The 19401-nt window shown below is 41.1% G+C and overlaps 1 protein-coding gene across 2 annotated transcripts in view; it reads left to right on the top strand.

Moving 5' to 3' along the window:
* LOC120515381 (pleckstrin homology domain-containing family G member 4B-like) overlaps window positions 1–19401 on the top strand; it is a 169032-nt gene that overhangs the window by 110961 nt on the left and 38670 nt on the right. For both annotated transcript variants that reach the window (XM_039736316.1, XM_039736317.1), the window contains exons 9-14: window positions 1135–1233; window positions 1900–2042; window positions 5846–5984; window positions 10214–10336; window positions 10431–10622; window positions 15933–16759. In XM_039736316.1, the coding sequence (XP_039592250.1) occupies window positions 1135–1233; window positions 1900–2042; window positions 5846–5984; window positions 10214–10336; window positions 10431–10622; window positions 15933–16759 (1523 nt within the window). The remainder of the gene's footprint in view (window positions 1–1134; window positions 1234–1899; window positions 2043–5845; window positions 5985–10213; window positions 10337–10430; window positions 10623–15932; window positions 16760–19401) is intronic.

Raw genomic sequence — 19401 nt, forward strand, 5'->3', positions numbered from 1 at the left:
TGTATGCATTGCATTTCTCATTCCAACAGTTGTTGCATCACAAACATTAACTCTGCTTTTACAAATCCTATATCAAATTGCATATAACAGAGATATATGGATTGCATTTGTCATTCCAACAGATGGTGCATCACAAATATTTGTACTAATAAAATGCTTTACATTTGTCATTCCTCCAGATGACACATCTCAAAAATTAACCGTGCTCTTACCAATCCTATACCAACAGAGATATATGAATTATGTTTGTTATTCCAACAGATAGAGCACCAAAAACAGTTGTAGTAATAAAATGTATTGCATTTTTTATTCCAACAAATGGTGCATCACAAACAGTCCTACTGCTTTTACAACTCCCATATCAAATGGTGTTTGTCATAATAAAATGCATTGCATTTGTCATTTCACTACATGCTGCATTACAAAAATTAACACTGCTTTTACAAATCCCATACCTAATGGCATGTAACAGAGACATATGCATAGCATTTATAATCCCAACAGATGATGCATCACAAACATTTGTACTAATAAAATACATTGCATTTTTCATTCCAACAGATGGCATATTAGAAACACCAAAACTGCTTTTACGAATTCCAAGCAAGATGACATGTAACAGAGATGTTTGAATTACATTTTTATCTTAACAGATGGCGCATTACAAACATTAATATTGTATAACAGAGATATATACATTGCATTTTTCATTCCAACAGTTGGCATATTAGAAACATCAAAACTGCTTTTACGAATTCCAGTTCAGATGACATGTAACAGAGATGTTTGAATACATTTTTATCTTAACAGATGGTGCATTACAAACATTAATATTGCATAAAAGAGATATATACGTTGCATTTGTCATTCCAACAGATGGTGCATCTCAAACATTAATATTGTATAACAGAGATATACACATTGCATTTGTCATTCCAACAGATGGCACCTCACAAATGTTTGTAGTAATGGGATAAAACCCTGCAGCCACAGGGAACCCCTCCAGGGCCCTCAGGTCATTATATACTGAGTTCTTTCCTTTTGATTAGTTTACCATTAATTGCACAATCCCCTTGGATTATCTTGTTTGCAACAAGGCCCCTTATTATGTTGGTTTTTTTTTTTTTTTTACAGAAGCTAGAGCCTTTTTCCAGGAGCTGCAACAATGCCATCACATCTCTGCAAAGTTCAATTGCTACCCTAAATGCCAGCTGCACTCTCAATACAGTTCAGGTATGTGTAGCGCCAAACTGTGTGGATTTGAAGCCCATTTGTCTTCTTGAAACAGACTCGGTCAGTGTTATTGTTTCAACAAGTTGTTTTTCTTACAGTGTAATGACCATGTAAAGAAGTCTTAAAAAGGAATATTCTCAAAGCCACTTCATCCAGTTCAGGGTTATTGAGGCTAATTAGCTCCTTGTCCAAATGCAGACTTCAAGAAGAGCATGTATTCAGACATTTCAAACATTGTAATAAAATGATCACATCTTAGCTTAGAGAAAAGGCAATGTTATACAGTAGAAGTCAAATGTGACTGAAAACAACAGGAATATTAGGTTCAATATCTCTTAACTAGTATTTGTGGGAGGCACAGTGCTTAGGGCTTTCTCCTCATAGATCCAATATCCCAGTTTTGCAATCTCACAGCTGTCAGTGTGCACTGTGCATGTCCTCCATATTGTCTGCTAGGGTTTTCTTCTGGTCACTCCAGTTTCTCTCCTACACTTTACGCTAAGATTTTTTTAACAGTTTGAGGACTATGCCATAATTATCCACACTTCACTTGATTAAAAGGCAAAATGAGTTCCTGAATAAGAGTGTGACTTCACTGGACCTCACAAGCAGGCCCACTGAGGTGATGCCTTGTCCATAATTATTTTTTCTTTTTCTTTTTTGTAGGAAGTTGTAAACCTTACTGAGAAGCAAAAATCCCTGATGAGGTTTGTGCTTGATGACACCAGTCTGGTAAGACTGAGACTGGAGGGGGGCACCATTCTGGCAAGACTTAAGAAGGAGGAGTTCTGCGATACAGAAGATTACAGGTAATCAAGCAGAGTGGATATCACAAAATGTCACGGGATACGCCATTACAAGGTGCGACTGATAACTTGCACTCAATGTCATCATTATTTTATGACATTTACTAGTGCTGCTGCCTTCCTGATTCTGGAATGACTTGCCTAGTTGCTGCATGTCTGAAATTTGTATGTATTCCCATGATTGAACAAGCGTTGTGATGGCCAATGTAATGTGAGACACCATAGACAGAGCCGAAAACAGGAGAGCATCCAACCAGGCCTGGTGGAGGATCTCCTATGAAACTAATGAAGCCTGAGCCATAGGGCCCCTAATCCTGGAGGGGGCCCCAGAAGTGACTTTAGTCCACTTTTTGGGTGTCTACTTTATGAGAAGTGTTTTAAAAAAAGTAATAATATTAATTACATAATGGGGCGGCACGGTTGCGCAGTCTTGTCTCGTCCCAGGAATTTTTTATATAATAGAGAGATATTGTGACTGAGGGTGGCATGGTGGCACAATGGGGCAGCGGGTAGTGCTGCTGCCTCGCAGTTAGGAGACCTGGGTTCACTTCCCGGGTCCTCCCTGCGTGGAGTTTGCATGTTGGTCCCGTGTCTGCGTGGGTCTCCTCCGGGTGCTCTGGTTTCCTCCCACAGTCCAAAGACATACAGGCATTGGCGATCCTAAATTGTCCTTAGTGTGTGCTTGGTGTGTGTGTGTGTGCATGTCCTACCGTGGGCTGGCACCCTGCCTGGGGTTTGTTTTCTGCCTTGCGCCCTGTGTTGGCTGGGGTTGGCTCCGGCAGACCCTCGTGACCCTGTAGTTAGGTTATAGAGGGTTGGATAATGGATGGATGGATTACATAATGTAACTCAAAATAATAGTTAAAATAAGTATCATGTAGGCTAGCAGTAAACAAAAAAAAGATTGATTCATTCTAAATATATTTAATATGAAATAATTATAAATAGTTTAAAACTCTATTAACATTCATGACAGAAATAATTTTTTTTAATTAAAATTATTTATCTTAGGCTAGTCATAATTGACAAAAATGAAAGCATGCATTATGTTGTTGCGTGTAGTTACTTTGGTAAATTTTTATTTATACATTTCTATTAACATCCATCCATCCATTTTCTAACCCGGTGAATCCGAACACAGGGTCACGGGGGTCTGCTGGAGCCAAACCCAGCTAACACAGGGCACAAGGCAGGAACCAATCCTGGGCAGGGTGCCAACCCACCGCAGGACACACACCAAGCACACACTAGGGCCAATTTAGAATCGCCAATCCACCTAACCTGCATGTCTTTGGATTGTGGGAGGAAACCGAGCCGGAGGAAACCCACGAGACACGGGAGAACATGCAAACTCCACGCAGGGAGGACCGGGATGCAACCGGGTCTTCTAACTGCAGGCAGCAGCGCTACCACTGCCATCGCGCCGCCCCTCTATTAACATTTATGACAGAAATATTTTTTATTAAATTTATTTATCTTAAGCTAGTCATAATTGAAAAAATGAAAGCATGCATTATTTTGTTGTGTGTGGTTATTTGTAAATTTTGATTTATACAAATCATCTTATAAAACATTAAAATATACTAAACATATAGTATAACAATTTTATTTATGCACAATTAAAATGCAGTAAAAATTAAAATGTAATAAAAATATCTTCTCTGACAGGTCCAGACAGTAAGTGATGTGTTGTGACAGAAAAGGGGGGCCATTGAAGTGGCAATCGCGATGTTAATGTGAATCACGTTAGCATAGCAATCTGGACAAGAATCTTTTTTAATAAAGTGTTCATAAGGATGTAATCATTTAATTACCCCCTACTCAATAAATATTGTATTTAGAAAAGTAAGCTAAATATTAAGAGTGAAATAGTGTTAGAATAGCCTAAGCCTATTGTTTTTATGAACAGAGGTTATCCAGATCTAATTGCTGGTTGTGAAGGGGCCCCCATAACAGTTCAAGCCTCAGGACCCCAAACATGTAGGTCCCCCACCGTTCATGTCTGCTCAGAAAAAGCTTACCTTCCAGCAGCCGAAGTGACCATATGGTTTCAAAACTATTCAAAAATATGACAGTTGTTTAAGAAAATAGTCAAAATGCCCCACCAAGGAGAGGATAACAGTCCACCCCTGGTTTGTAAAGAGCACAGCCGAAAAGAATCTTTATAAAATAAAGACTTTACTCACAAAAAATAGAGAGTATGACAAAAAAAGCAAGAAAGACGCCGAAAGATTTGCCTTGAAAGGGAAACCTAAGATGAAAAAGTCCCAAAAACTCAATCCAAGCATAATCCAATGAGCATAAGCAAAACAGCGAACATAAAAATCATAATACTCACAGGAAAGACAAAATCACCTTCACCAGAGTGCATTCGAATGACATACAAGGGGCTGAAGTTCCCAGCCTACCTATATTGGCTCGGGGGCGGTCCCTTAGGGCGTGAGGTGAAGGTGGCCCCGCCTCTTCAGGAACTACCCACAAAACAAAAAGAACATAAGAAAACATAATTGTACACATAGAGTCTTCACATAAAATGCATAATTAGGCAAATAATATCAATACAGTAAATAACAAGAATTAAAAACAAAGATACAAATGAACAAATTAAGGCATAAAATATAATTGTATACATAAGTCAGGGAATGAACACTGACTTAAATATAACAATGAGTTTTCTTTGGTTACATCAATATTCTTTAGCATCATGTAACATGACTTCTAGTTGGAGGAGATGACAAACTGGACAATTGCAGTTGCTGATCTGGTTACTTAATGACGTCAGATTACATGTCTGGGAATCGTAGCAGATGACAAATTACACGTCTCCATGGTGACTTTGCAGCACAGTTTCACCTGTTCAGAGTATCGCAAACTCGCCTCTTTTTATGACAGCCAATATCATGCTGCCTGCCAATGCTGGTGCTGTATGAATGCTCTCCAGCCATAATCTTTCCCTCTTTAATCTGTAATGCTACATAAAATAGGAGGCATCAGGCAGATGAGCCTCTCTTCTGTTTGCATTGTCCAAAAGTCACATTTCCCATGTTTCAATGCGGCTGCATTGCATGTATTGAACTTGCTGCTGAGTGCTCATTGGCTGCCAGCTCTCACATGCACAGTGCTCTCCCCTATGACTTAAGACAAAATCAGAACTCTTTGATTTTGTCAGGATGAGTCACCGACTGGTGGGACCAAGTCAGTGGGCATGTCAGACTACACGACTTGAATATCACAGGAGTGCATCACGACTGCCCTCAACTCATGCAAATGAGTCTGCGACTTAAAATCATTTGAAAAATCTTGCAATGTGACAGGGCCTTAAGTGTCAAGGGTGTTGGTGAATGGGCCATATTATTGACTGGCATCCCAATGATGGAGGTTCCTTGCCTTGAGTTCCGTGTGGCCAAAACTGGTTCTAGCTCCCTATGACCCTGTAATATAAGTCCATCCACCCATTTTCTAACCCGCTGAATCCGAATACAGGGTCACGGGGGTCTGCTGGAGCCAATCCCAGCCAACACAGGGCACAAGGCAGGAACCAATCCTGGGCAGGGTGCCAACCCACCGCAGGACACACACAAACACACCCACACACCAAGCACACACATTAGAAAATTGAAAAATGACAATGAAAAAAGAGGAAATTAAAGAGCTCTTGACGGTTTTCCCAGACTGGTCACATTTCCATTTGCATGTTTGGAAGGAAACCAAATGACTGCAGCAAAGAGTTCAGCCTTATAGGTCACAGACTTTTTAGTTGATGTTCATCTGCAGAGAATAACCATTGTAACCGGTCATTTCCACAGGGATTCTATTGAGATGGTTACCGCGCTGTACAATCAAGTGGACGAGGAAGTGCACAAGCTGGTGATGCTGTCAAATAAGTCTCTTCAGCACTTGGAAAACCTCCTAGCTCTTCGGAAATTTGAAGAAGGCTGTAATCAGGTGAGTTCAACCATGTGACCTCTCAATTTTTAGGCGCACAGAAATGATGATTATAAGTCCTTTATTATACAGCTTTAATTCTGGAGTTAATAATTAGCAAGTTATATTAATGGATAATTTATAAAATGATATAAGCAATTACTAGGAAATCATACAATGTGATGAGTGGCCAAGGGAGGGCAACATTCCAGACAGACATACGGTACAAGAAGGGACCCAAAAATTCCCAGAATTGTTTAAAAAAATATTATAAAACATAAAGCAATTCCCTTTCAGTCACCTTCAAAATCCTCTCCATGGGCCCTAAACTTTAAAGGGCACGGACCACAAGGGGCAGAGTCAGCTGCCCTCATTAGGTGTGTTCTCAGTGCTGTGGAGAGAAAAGTAGACAATGTTATTTGTGTCGTGGAGAAAAACTCATTCTCGATTGGGAGAAAACATGCAGAGTTTCTGGTTGAGCAATAAGAATAAAACTTTATTGCATAAAGCACAAATCTAACTCAGTTCAATGAAGTGAGTGCTGTTGGTCCGGTGGAACCTCACATTTATTACATTTCTTATCACAAGATTACCTCACTCTATATATTTTTTATCATCATCATCATTATCCATTTTTCTCTCTTTGCTTACACCGCCCATGTCTTCTAGTGCTTAATGGACATTAATAATATTCTGATGGACATATTTGCTGCCATTATCTTGACCTGAGAGGCATGTTAGCCATCTGGCCAAAGGAGTCGCCACCTTTTAATTACCTGCCATATTCTTAACCCTTGGCTTGTAAATATTGGTGGCATTCCAGATTACTTAAGACAATAAAAACAATAAACATAAGCCTTTAATATTTAACTTTTTCATTGCCTGAAGCCATTAGTTACAATATCCATCCATCCATTATCCAACCTGCTATATCCTAACTACAGGGTCGCGGGGGTCTGCTGGAGCCAATCCCAGGGAGCAAGGAAAGAAACAAACCCCAGGAAGTGCGCCGGCCCACCGCAGGTCACACACACACACACCAAGCACAATTTAGGATCACCAATGAATCTAACCTGCATGTCTTTGGACTGTGGGAGGAAACACGGGGAGAACATGCAAACTCCACGCAGGGAGGACCCGGGAAGTGAACCCAGGTCTCCTAACTGCGAGGCAACAGCGCTACCCACTATGCCACCCTCAGTTACAATATCTCTCCATCCATCCATCCATTATCCAACCTGTTATATCATAACTACAGGGTCATGGGGGTCCACTGGAGCCAATCCCAGCGAACACAGGGCGCAAGGCAGAAAACAAACCCTGGGCAGGGCGCCAGCCCACCGTAGGGCACACACACACACCAGGGACAATTTAGAATCACCAATGCACCTAACCTGCATGTCTTTGGGAGGAAACCCACGCAGACACAGGGAGAACATGCAAACTCCATGCAGGGAGGACCCGGGAAGTGAACCCAGGTCTCCTAACTGCGAGGCAACAGCGCTACCCACTATGCCACCCTCAGTTACAATATCTCTCCATCCATCCATTATCCAACCTGTTATATCATAACTACAGGGTCATGGGGGTCCACTGGAGCCAATCCCAGTCAACACAGGGCGCAAGGCAGAAAACAAACCCTGGGCAGGGCGCCAGCCCACCGTAGGGCACACACACACCAGGGACAATTTAGAATCACCAATGCACCTAACCTGCATGTCTTTGGGAGGAAACCCACGCAGACACGGGGAGAACATGCAAACTCCACGCAGGGAGGACCCGGGAAGCGAATCCGGATCTTCTAACTGCAAGGCAGCAGCGCTACCCACTGCGCCACCGTGACAATATCTCTCTATTATATAAAAAAATCCTGGGACGAGACAAGTCTTTTTCATTGAGATACTTTCATGTCCCGCGAGACGAGATTTTGTGTCAAGAGATTTAACCACACCCGGTGCCGGAAATAAAAGACAAAGAGTAGAAGACAAAGTAGAATGTCGTAAAGAATTCAAAAACGTTGGCGCGATACACATTCAGAGCAGGTTAGAGATAATGAAAGTACTAAAATTCGAAAGTCTCAAAAAAGTGATAGTAAAGATTGCATTAGCACAAACAAATGGAAATTATTACTCGATGAAATAACAGAACAGTGAAAAGAGATCAAATATATGGACATAGGTGATATGACAGAAGTATGTAGATATTGTTTGGCTTTAAACTTTAAGTCGTAGACTTATAGATCGTCTAATTTGTTTTGCCATCAAGGTGAAGTAGTGTTTCATTACCAATGAAGATCTGTATCCACGAGAATTAAAAGATTTGTTGTTTGGTGAAAGTGAAATCCACATATGCGTGCGGCAGAGATGTGAAGTGGCTGGCACGTAGCGCAGGCCGGGGATTGGCGAACGAAGCGAGCAGGGGGTAAAGCCCCCTAGTATATACTTATAAATAAGTGTTATTATGAATGCATAGAAATTCCCTATGTTAGTGACAGCACCCCCTGTTATCCTGGAGTAGCATTACATACCTCTGATGAGCCCAGAAGATGATCCTCTGGCACATATTCATGACATAAGATTACCGCTAATTCATCTCATTTATTCTCTATTATAATATACTGACAACATAGCAAGCTAGGAAAAGTGGTTTGCTGAAAGTGTTCGAATACCGATATAAGAAAGTTAACAAATTTACCTTGAAAATTACCTTGTCCAATTTCAATGTGTTTGTTGTGTAGTGTTTTTCCGCAATACTTATATTGCAAAAATTGATTATTGGAAGTAACAGTAGAGAAGAGGGATAAACGTGATCCATTGCTGGCTGACTGACAAGAAGTACATTTATCTGTTAATGTGTCATTTTGTAAAAATATTGAAACGTGCATACTGTTTGCTCACATAGCTTTCATTCAGGTTCCTCCAAACCATTCAATTGGCCAAGAAAACTGGCAGTTGTGCGGCCCTTTAATTGGAAGCTGTGGTCCAGGATTGCATAACCATTCTTCTAGAACTTTCCCTAATAATTGTGGAAGTTGTCCTGGACAATTCTAACACTTTTTCCATTACAGGCAGTCCCCGGGTTACGTATGAGATAGGGACTGTAGGTTTGTACTTAAGTTGAATTTGTATGTAAGTCAGAACAGGTACATAAATTTAATAAATGCTATTGTTGACCGACTGTAACCAAGTGCTCTGCTAATGAATGATGGAGTTTCACCTCTCTCTGACCTTTTTATTATTTCTACTTTATTTTCAATGGTGATGGTTTTTCTCTTCTTTACTGTATCACCAGCACTTGCATCAGATTTGTGTTTCAGAGAAATTGTGGAAGGGTGAAGACTAAAGATTAAGATGAGCACTTCTGCACAGCACTGTACATGAGATCACAGCAGGAAGGCACCCATCGTCAACACGTCTGATGTACTGACGAGAGACAACTTCCTGCTATGTGTGTAACAGTACAAGCAGGCTTGCTATTGAGAATGAATGGGGGCATCGACGGGCGGTTCATCACCAGCCCACCTCACAGTCACTTCCAGTACAGTATACTGCCTGCAGCATCAGCCCACCGAGAACGAACATGGTACTGCCAAAGGCGGGTAGTGAATCGCCCCCATTCAATAGGCAGCCATTCGATGCACACTACAATACTTCCCCCATGCCTCCTCGTTCACCCTCAATGACCTCCGTTCAGCCACAACTGGGTCACGGCTCTACCACAGCATTACCAGTCACCCACCGAGAACGAATGGGCAGTCGTGTGTGGTGGGCAGACAGTGAAAATGCTTGCCGCCAGGAGCCACCCGAGGGACACTACACTGTGCGGGCAGCGAAATCGCCACCCTCCAGCCTCCGTCCAGCCACCGCTTGCAGCGTCCCCAGGCCGAAGATGACGGAGCAGCAGTTACTGAGGTGCATGCGTCGCAGCTGTGGCCCCGTTCGTAAGTCGTAGGTCGGATGTCCATAACCTGGGGACTACCTGTACAGGGCCAAAAGTGCATTTTACCCCAAACGAAGACATCATTTGCTCAAGTCTTCAAACACTGTAATAAAATGATTGCATCTTACCTTAAAGAAAAGACAACGTTATACAGTAGAACTCATATGTGAATGAAAACAACAGTAATAATTAGGTTCAATATCACTTAACTGGCATTTGTGGGTGGCATATTGCTTAGTGCTTTCTCCTCACAGATCCAGTATCCTAGCTTCATGCACGGCACTAATAATCTTTATGTTGCGTCTTTTCAGATTAAGCTGTGGTTCAGTACAGAAAATGAGAAACATTTCACTCCAGTGGACAATCTGACGCTTTCTTTGGATGTACTGAAACAAATGCAACAAAGCTTCACCGTATTTGAGGAAGAGTCTTCGGTACGTACTCTATCCTCTTTTTTCACGCATGTACACAATCTGAAGAATTTTCCTCTGTCGTTAACACTTCTGTTTGTTGTTTTATTTTGTACAGAAACGTCACAAGCAAGGCTTACAGCTCATCAAAGATTCCAAAAATATAAGCAGCTGCCCTCTGGTTGAAGCCACACATCTGGACGAGAAAGTGCAGAACTTCAAGCAGTTTCTGAACATAGCCCTCATTCGAGCAGAAAAGCGCAAGAGTGAGCTGAACATATTGGTGAACCTGTATGAGTTTTATGATACGGTAATTTGGACTGCTGATGAACTTGAATTTAACTGTCAAGGGTATAAATCTAGACTTACTCAGGAAGAACCAATAATCGTAGCAGAGAAATGTAACACTAGAATCATTTATAGTGTGTGGAAAGACAGCCCCCGGACACAGACAGACAGACAGACACCAGAATGTCCTTTATTCACACTAAGCACCACAATGCCTTGTCACCAACAATTCTTTCTTTCTTTCTTTCTTTCTTTCTTTCTTTCTTTCTTTCTTTCTTTCTTTCTCTCTCTCTTCCTTGGACCTCCTCTCCCCTCCTCACAAGCTCCGTCTCCTTCCTCTACTGGTGGGAGGTGGCCCCCTTTATAATGACCCAGATGCGCTCCAGGTGCTCTACCTGATGACACTTCCTAGTGGGGCGGAAGTGTCAGGAGAGTACCCGGCAGCACGTCCAGGTGTGGTGTAAGTGCTGCCACCCAGGGTTCCATAACCGTCCCCTGGCAGTGGCCACGTCCTCCCATAGGCATGAGCTTCCCCGCTCCGTTTCAGTGGCCCCCAAGCAGACCCCGGCAGCTGTCTCCTCGTGGCCCAGGGGAGGTATCGTCCCTCTCGTTGACCATCCAGGTATCCCAGCTAGGTAGGGTCCCCAGCCGTCTGTGACAAGTGGCACCTCAACAATAAAGAAACTTGGGGGCCACATTTATCATTTATCTTTATCATAAAAGATCACTTCATATACTGTACAGATACCATTAAATAACCCCAATCCACAAAATGTCGAAGAAGACACAACACATACAGGTGCTGGTCATACAATTAGAATATCATGACAAAGTTGATTTATTTCAGTAATTCCATTCAAAAAGTGAAACTTGTATATTAGATTCATTCATTACACACAGACTTATGTATTTCAAATGTTTATTTCTTTTAATTTTGATGATTATAACTGACAACTAATGAAAGTCCCAAATTCAGTATCTTGGAAAATTAGAATATCAATTAAGACCAATGCAAAAAAAGGATTTTTAGAAATGTTGGCCAACTGAAAGGTATGAACATGAGAAGTATGAGCACGTACAGCACTCAATATTTAGTTGGGGCTCCTTTGGCCTGGATTACTGCAGCAATGCGGCGTGGCATGGAGTCGATCAGTCTGTGGCACTGCCCAGGTGTTAGGAGAGCCCCTGTTGCTCTGATAGTGGCCTTCAGCTCTTCTGAATTGTTGGGTCTGGCGTATTGCATCTTCCTCTTCACAATACCCTGGCCAATCAAGAACAGGGATACCATGGTCCTTAAACCATGTACTGGTAGCTTTGGCACTGTGTGCAGGTGCCAGGTCCTGTTGGAAAATGAAATCTGCATCTCCATAAAGTTCGTCAGCAGCAGGAAGCATGAAGTGCTCTAAAACTTCCTGGTAGACGACTGCGTTGACCTTGGACCTCAGAAAACACAATGGACCAACACCAGCAGATGACATGGCACCTCAAACCATCACTGACTGTGGAAACTTTACACTGGACCTCAAGCAACGTGGATTCTGTGCCTCTCCTCTCTTCCTCCAGACTCTGCGACCTTGATTTTCAAAGGAAATGCAAAATTGACTTTCATCAGAGAACATAACTTTGGAACACTCAGCAGCAGTCCAGTCCTTTTTGTGTTTAGCCCAGGCGAGACGCTTCTGACGCTGTCTCTTGTTCAAGAGTGGCTGGACACAAGGAATGTGACAGCTGAAACCCATGTCTTGCATACGTCAGTGCCTGGTGGTTCTTGAAGCACTGACTCCAGCTGCAGTCCACTCTTTGTGAATCTCCCCCACAGTTTTGTTTCACAATCCTCTCCATGGTGCAGTTATCCCTATTGCTTGTACATTTTTTTCTAGCACATCTTGTCCTTCCCTTCGCCTCTCTATTAATGTGCTTGGACACAGAGCTCTGTGAACAGCCAGCCTCTTTAGCAATGACCTTTTGTGTCTTGCCCTCCTTGTCAATGGTCGTCTTTTGGTCAACTGTCAAGTCAGCAGTCTTCTCCATGATTGTGTAGCCTACAGAACTCGACTGAGAGACCATTTAAAGGCTTTTGCAGGTGTTTTGAGTTAATTAGCTGATTAGAGTGTGGCACCAGGTGTCTTCAGCATTGAACCTTTTCACAATATTCTAATTTTCCAAGATACTGAATTTGGGACTTTCATTGGTTGTCAGTTATAATCATCAAAATTAAAAGAAAAAAACATTTGAAATACATCAGTCTGTGTGTAATGAATGAATCTAATATACAAGTTTCACTTTTTGAATGGAATTAGTGAAATAAATCAACTTTGTCATGATATTCTAATTTTATGACCAGCACCTCTGCTGTCCACACAGAGTTCTCTTCCTGCTATGATCCTTGTCATTTTCTGGGGTTTTGATGTACCTCATGGTATTTTGTCACCTTAAATTATCAGTATTTTTTGTCCTTTTACTTGTTTGGCAGATGACATCAAGCCATACAACCTCATAGGAGTATTTTGCCATTTTGTACTCCCTTTATCTTGTTGTTTCTAGCCAACTCGTTATCTGTGGCATTGTTGCATTTGCTGTCATCATGCTGCCTTACATAAGACTAGCATAGTAAAACATCCATTTATTAAAATAGACGTAATGGCACAATAATAAGTCTGGCTGTTTCATCATATATTTATGCGCCTCTCTTTACCAGAAATGCCTTACTTCCCTCTTCCTTTGCTGCCTTTTTTCACCAGACCTTCTAGCCCTTACATTCCACTTTCTTTGTGGGCCTTGTTGCCTTTCTTTGTCAGCCATGCTGTTGACGTTGGATTATACGACACACGGACGTACGCCGCACAGTTTACTATCTTACACTGCTCATTTGCCATTGTTCATTGGACATTCCTGCCCTCTCATAGATGTAGGATGACACTATGCCCAGGCAAGGACATGGACATCAGGCAAGACGGGCGTCTTATCACTTTATACATTGTGGACGGGTTCGGCAATGACAGGTCTCCCAGACAGCAAAAGAGAGTTTGGGGTGCCAGTCTGGTTGTCCCTGTTACTGTCCATAAAATGCAAAAAAAAACCCCAAAACAAACCAAAAGAAATAACACAGTTTGTCGTGTGTCCCGTATGCAGAGATTCACTAAACAAGGGGAGTCAATTGTAGCTACTACTAACAGAGATCCATCCAGTGGACGCCTCTTTCCAAGATGCCCGGGGCTTTATGGCGGCTGGACAGGAAGGGCGGGGCATCAAATGCCTTCACCGGGTGGCTCCTCACTGCTGTGGGGAAAAAAGGAGAAGGCAAGGTTAGCGGCAGCGCCCCCTCTCGTCTTGGCAGGTTACTATATAATTCATCTGAGCTTGTGTGGAGGTCCTCTGATAACAATATACAGTCATGATCATTAATTATGTGGTCTGTTAGGCTTTTCTCTGAATGTACTATCTTACTCTTCTTTATTTATTTGGTTTGTACAATACTATATACTGTATACCCTGCCATTCTTTCTTAGACTCTGTGAAGTGCCTTGAGCATGGGAAAGGCACTATATATTGTAAATAAAATGTATTCATCCATCCATCTTCCAACACACTGAATCCAAACACAGGGTCACCTGGAGCCAATCCCAGCCAACACAGGGCAGGAACCAATCCCGGGCAGGGTGCCAACCCACCACAGGACACACACACACACTAGGGCCAATTTAGAATCGCCAATCCACCTAACCTGCATGTCTTTGGACTGTGGGAGGAAACCCACGCAGACACTGGGAGAACATGCAAACTCCACACAGGGAGGACCTGGCTACCACTGCGCCACCATTCCACCCAATGAAATGTATTATTTATTATTATTATTATGATTCAGTTAGCAATATCCGTTGTGCTTTAACGATGGAATTTCCATAGAGATACAATGAATAAAATTGGGTACTGCTGAAACGCCATTGTAAGCGGTCATATTACAGAATGAATATTATTTTTTAATGTATTATTATTGTTTTTCAATAATTATTAATTTATGTGATGTATATATTATGCTAATGTTAGGTTAACTTACTTGAGGTTAGGTTAGCTTAGGGTAGGTTATGTCAGGTCAAGTGTATACGTCATCACCGTGAAAATGACAGAAAGGCATGTCGCTGTGTGTTGTTGGCACCCAGCTTGGTTTGTCAGCGCGGCAAAAATGACATCAGACACAGATGGTCCACCCCCCCTAATATACATCAATGTGTTTAATGCCAAAACTGACCGACGACACACTGGTTGAAACCATATGCCATCATTAAGTGTGACGTGACTGTATAGAGATGGTGGCATGAAATGATCCTAATTTTTGGATAAACTCATTGGATACTTCACATTTCCTTTGTTCAAGAAAACTTAGTATTACTTTTGGTTTTGTTCTTTCACTGCATATTTCTGATTACGGTATTCTCCTCGCGTTTTGAACCTAGCTGCCAGATTATTGTGTGTCCATGTCCTGACCATGTCTGTTATAATGAGTTGGTCTTTTGCTTGAATTAAAGTACTTTTTTTTTCCCCAATCACATATTGTATACTTTCTCGTATACAAAGTATAGGGAAAGTATTGTAATCTTCCAAAGATTCGATGTCGAGATTTTGATGAATCTCGATGTTTTAGACCTCCCTGACTTTCTCGTATATGAAGTATAAGGAAAGCATTGGAATCTGCCAAAAATTCGTTTTCGAGATTTTGATGAATCTCGACGTTTTAGACCTCTCTGAGTCCGAAAATACCATTTTTGGAATTATATTTTATGTGTCTGTCTGTCTGTGTGTGTGTATGTAAATACGATAACTTGAGTACGCTTTCACTTTGGTCAGCCAAATTTAGCATACAAGTATTATGTAGATTTCTATCAACTTTTGAGCTATTTCTGCTCACCAGAAGTGGTACTTTACCTTTTATTCATGCAGTTGTAGAGTCCGATTTATTCAACTTTACTTTAATAGTAATTGTTCAATATATTATTCATTTGATTTGATTTATTGTCGACGGTTCTTTAATGTTCATACTATACAAATATAATCATTGTCTTGCGGTTTACTCCTCAAATAGCCATCCCCATATCTGAGTATACGAGAAACTCTAGGGGAGACCACTCCCGATTTTTATTTAGAAGTAAATCCCTTTCTTGTGGTTCACATCAGACATTTCTAATTAATCCGTAGCAATCCCACTCTTTTTCTCTCTTTATCTTCAGTCTGACACAACAACTCCATTCCGTTTGTGGCATCTCCTGGACATCTGCACAAGGTGATGTTGGTTTATTGAAATTTGACTAACTGTTTTTTATTACGTTCTTTACAGGCAAACCGATGGATTGAGCATTGCCAGGATTACTTGAGGCAAATGAGTGCAGAAAAGGACTCCACTATACCTTCTCTTACAGCTCTTCACGCTTTGCACAGCTTCCACAGAGAGGCTGGCAAATTTTCACCAGAAAACTTCCACAAGCTGAATGAAATGGTGTTAAACCTGAACAGTACCAAGGAGGTGAAACAGTGGAATTCGCACTGGATGAAATGTCAGACTGTACGTCAGGAGCTGGAAGAAATTTTGTCCAGGTCCTCAGAGCTCCCTAAAGGCTACTTGATCGATGGGAACAGTGAAAGGACATGTGGGGATTTTAATCATGTGGACATGACTCAGATGCATGGGCAGAATGTAGACAACAACAATAGTGCAGAAATACAGACTACTTGTCAAATGGACGAAAGTGATGTCAACAGAAACTCACAAAGCAGCCTCTTGTTTCCTGATCCGGAGCGATATATCAAGTCAGCATCGGTGTTTGACGACACCGACAGCGATTGTACTGTTGATTCTTTCTCTGTATCTTGCCAATCCGAGCCTCTTTGCTCACCCGTCTCTCGTCAGAGAAAACATCCGCTGAAGAAGATCATGAAAAAAACTCTAAGCTATGATCTGTCGCAAAGAGACACAAGCCATGGAGAAATCAGCCCTCTGGGATTCACAGGAGTTTATATTAAAGGCCTGGAAATCGGCAACAACATCTCGGGCGACAAAAAGACCCACAGAGCAGGTGTTAACAGTCCACACCTCAGCAGGAGTCGCAGTTTGTCATCGCCTCCCAGCGTGCACTGCAGACATGCAGATGACAACAAACCAAACAGGTAACACAAATCTGTCGAAAAGCATCGGTTGTGCAGTTGATCTGTTAAGGTCAGGGGTTAAAGTGACGATTAGGAAATCTCAATTTCTAACCGTTTCCTAACCCATATTATCACACAGCTGCCATGCCCAAAGAATCTTCTGTTTATGTGCCAACTTCGAGGTAACTCAAAAATGATTTTTCTTTTAGGGAAAGTACATTTTTATTGCAAGTTTTGCTTAAAAACAACATGTATGGAGGAATATTTCGGACAAAATGAAATAAATAAATAAATGCGTAAATAAATAAAAGTACTGTGAAATGTGAGCATAAATAAATAAATGTGTCATGAAATGAGAGCCTTAATAAATAAATATGTCATGAAATGAGAGCATAAATAAATAAATGTGTCACGAAATATGTTTTTCGTTGCTTATTTATTTATTTCATTTTGTCCGTAACATTCCTGCAAACCGTCATGAAATACGGCTTGAAATAAAACTGTCACTTTCACTCGTCAAAGTTGAGAGGGTGGGCTCTAACACGCCCTCTAGTTACTGATTGGTGAATCGATAGCACAAGAATTAATTAGAAAAATGCTTACTACTGCCGCTGAAATGGATTCTGCCGAAGATATTACGTATTTCAGAGGGAGAATTGAAGATTAATCGGAATGTTGCCGGCCCTTTTAGACTCCGATATAGATTAAACTGTTTTTGAAATTATCGAAGAACAGGTGGAACGGACTCTACTACACTCCAGTTCAGGTGATGCAGTACCCTGCTCAGGACGTCCATCCTTTGACATTCCAGCTGAGTCAATAGAACACCTTCTGTTATGCGTTTTAAAAGTACAACCGATTACAGATCTGTATGATGTATCAGAGAAGACGATCACAAGACGAATGAGCCAGTTTGATATACGGCTGTCTTAGTTTAGGTACTTTGACATGGAATGCCTAAAGCAGCGCCAACTAATGTTTTGAACTGAACAACTTTACCACTGATCAGAGCTGTACAGTTGTTTGAAAAAGTAGCTGTGAATATGCACCTGACTTTATACTCGTAAAACAAGGGTCAAATACTCAGTTCTAAAAGGGCCGCCAACATTGTAATTTCTTCCGATAAATCTTTAATTCTCTCTGTGAAATGCGTAATATCTTCGGCAGAATCCATTTCATCGGAAGTAGTAAGCATTTTTCTAATTAATTCTTGTGCTATCGATTCACCAATCAGTAACTAGAGGGCGTGTTAGGGACCGCCCTCTCAACTTTGACGAGTGAAAGTGACAGTTTTATTTCATGACGGTTTGCAGGAATGTTACGGACAAAATGAAATAAATAAATAAGCAACGAAAAACATATTTCGTGACACATTTATTTATTTATGCTCTCATTTCATGACATATTTATTTATTAAGGCTCTCATTTCATGACACATTTATTTATTTATGCTCACATTTTACAGTACTTTTATTTATTTACGCATTTATTTATTTATTTCATTTTGTCCGAAATATTCCTCCATAAACATGCGCTTCATTAGTAAATTAAAATAACACCCTGATTTTACAATGGTATCGGGAATATATTTGACTACATGTGGGTGTATTTGTGAATGTACTGTATGATGGGTGTCAGGGGTTTGGCTGGCGTCTTTCATTTTCTCTGTCTGTTCTGTGGTCTTTTACACTCACCAGCCACTTTATTACACTGCAAAAAGTTTGGTAATGATTCACACTTAATATTTTCAATCTGAACCAATATCATTCTTTTTAGCTTATTGATCCCACAATTTTTAAGTTGAGGCAAACATTTAGAGTGATTGGGTGCAATTCACTTGTTTTATACTGAAGTTAATCAATTTTTTAAGTTGTTTTTTTTTTGGCAGTTGGAAAGCCATCACTCTGGAAAGTTCGACTGGAAGAAAATACAAACACAGCACACGAACAACCTAAAATATTAGGCTAACTGAAATAGGATTTTTATGTTTATTCCCTCCACCATAACTTACTTTGGTACAAACATTTTTTTTTTACTTTGATTGATATCTGAAACCAAATATTTCAAGCTACGACACTAAATGACTAATCTTAAGTTGCTTGAAAGAGAAAATTTACGTTGAATGAACAACATCAATGTTATATTTTTTTCAGTGTAGGTACACCTTGCTAATGCCGGGTTAGACCCCCTTTTGCTGTAATTCTTCATGGCATTGGTTATTCAAGGCGTTTGGAACATTTCTCAGGAAATGTGGTCCATATTGACATGATAACATCAAGCAGATGCTGCAGATTTGTTAGCTGCACATCAATGATGCGAATCTCCTGTTCCACCGCATCCCGAAGGTGCTCTATTGGATTGAGATCTGGTGACTGTGGGGGCCATTTGTGAACAGAGAACTCATGGTCATGTTCAAGAGACCAGTCTGAGATGATTTGAGCTTTGTGACATCCTGCTGGAAGTAGCCATCAGAAGATGGGTACACTGCAGTCATAAAGGGATGGACTTGGTCAGCAACAATACTGAGGAAGGCTGTGGCATTTAAACGATGCTCAGTTGGTACTAAGGGGCCCAAAGTGTGCCAAGAAAATATCCCCCACACCATTACACCAGCACCAGTACCAGCCTGAACCGTTAATACAAGGCAGGATGGATCCATACGT

This window comes from Polypterus senegalus, chromosome 15 (genome assembly GCF_016835505.1).
Source record: "Polypterus senegalus isolate Bchr_013 chromosome 15, ASM1683550v1, whole genome shotgun sequence".
Taxonomy (NCBI): domain Eukaryota; kingdom Metazoa; phylum Chordata; class Cladistia; order Polypteriformes; family Polypteridae; genus Polypterus; species Polypterus senegalus.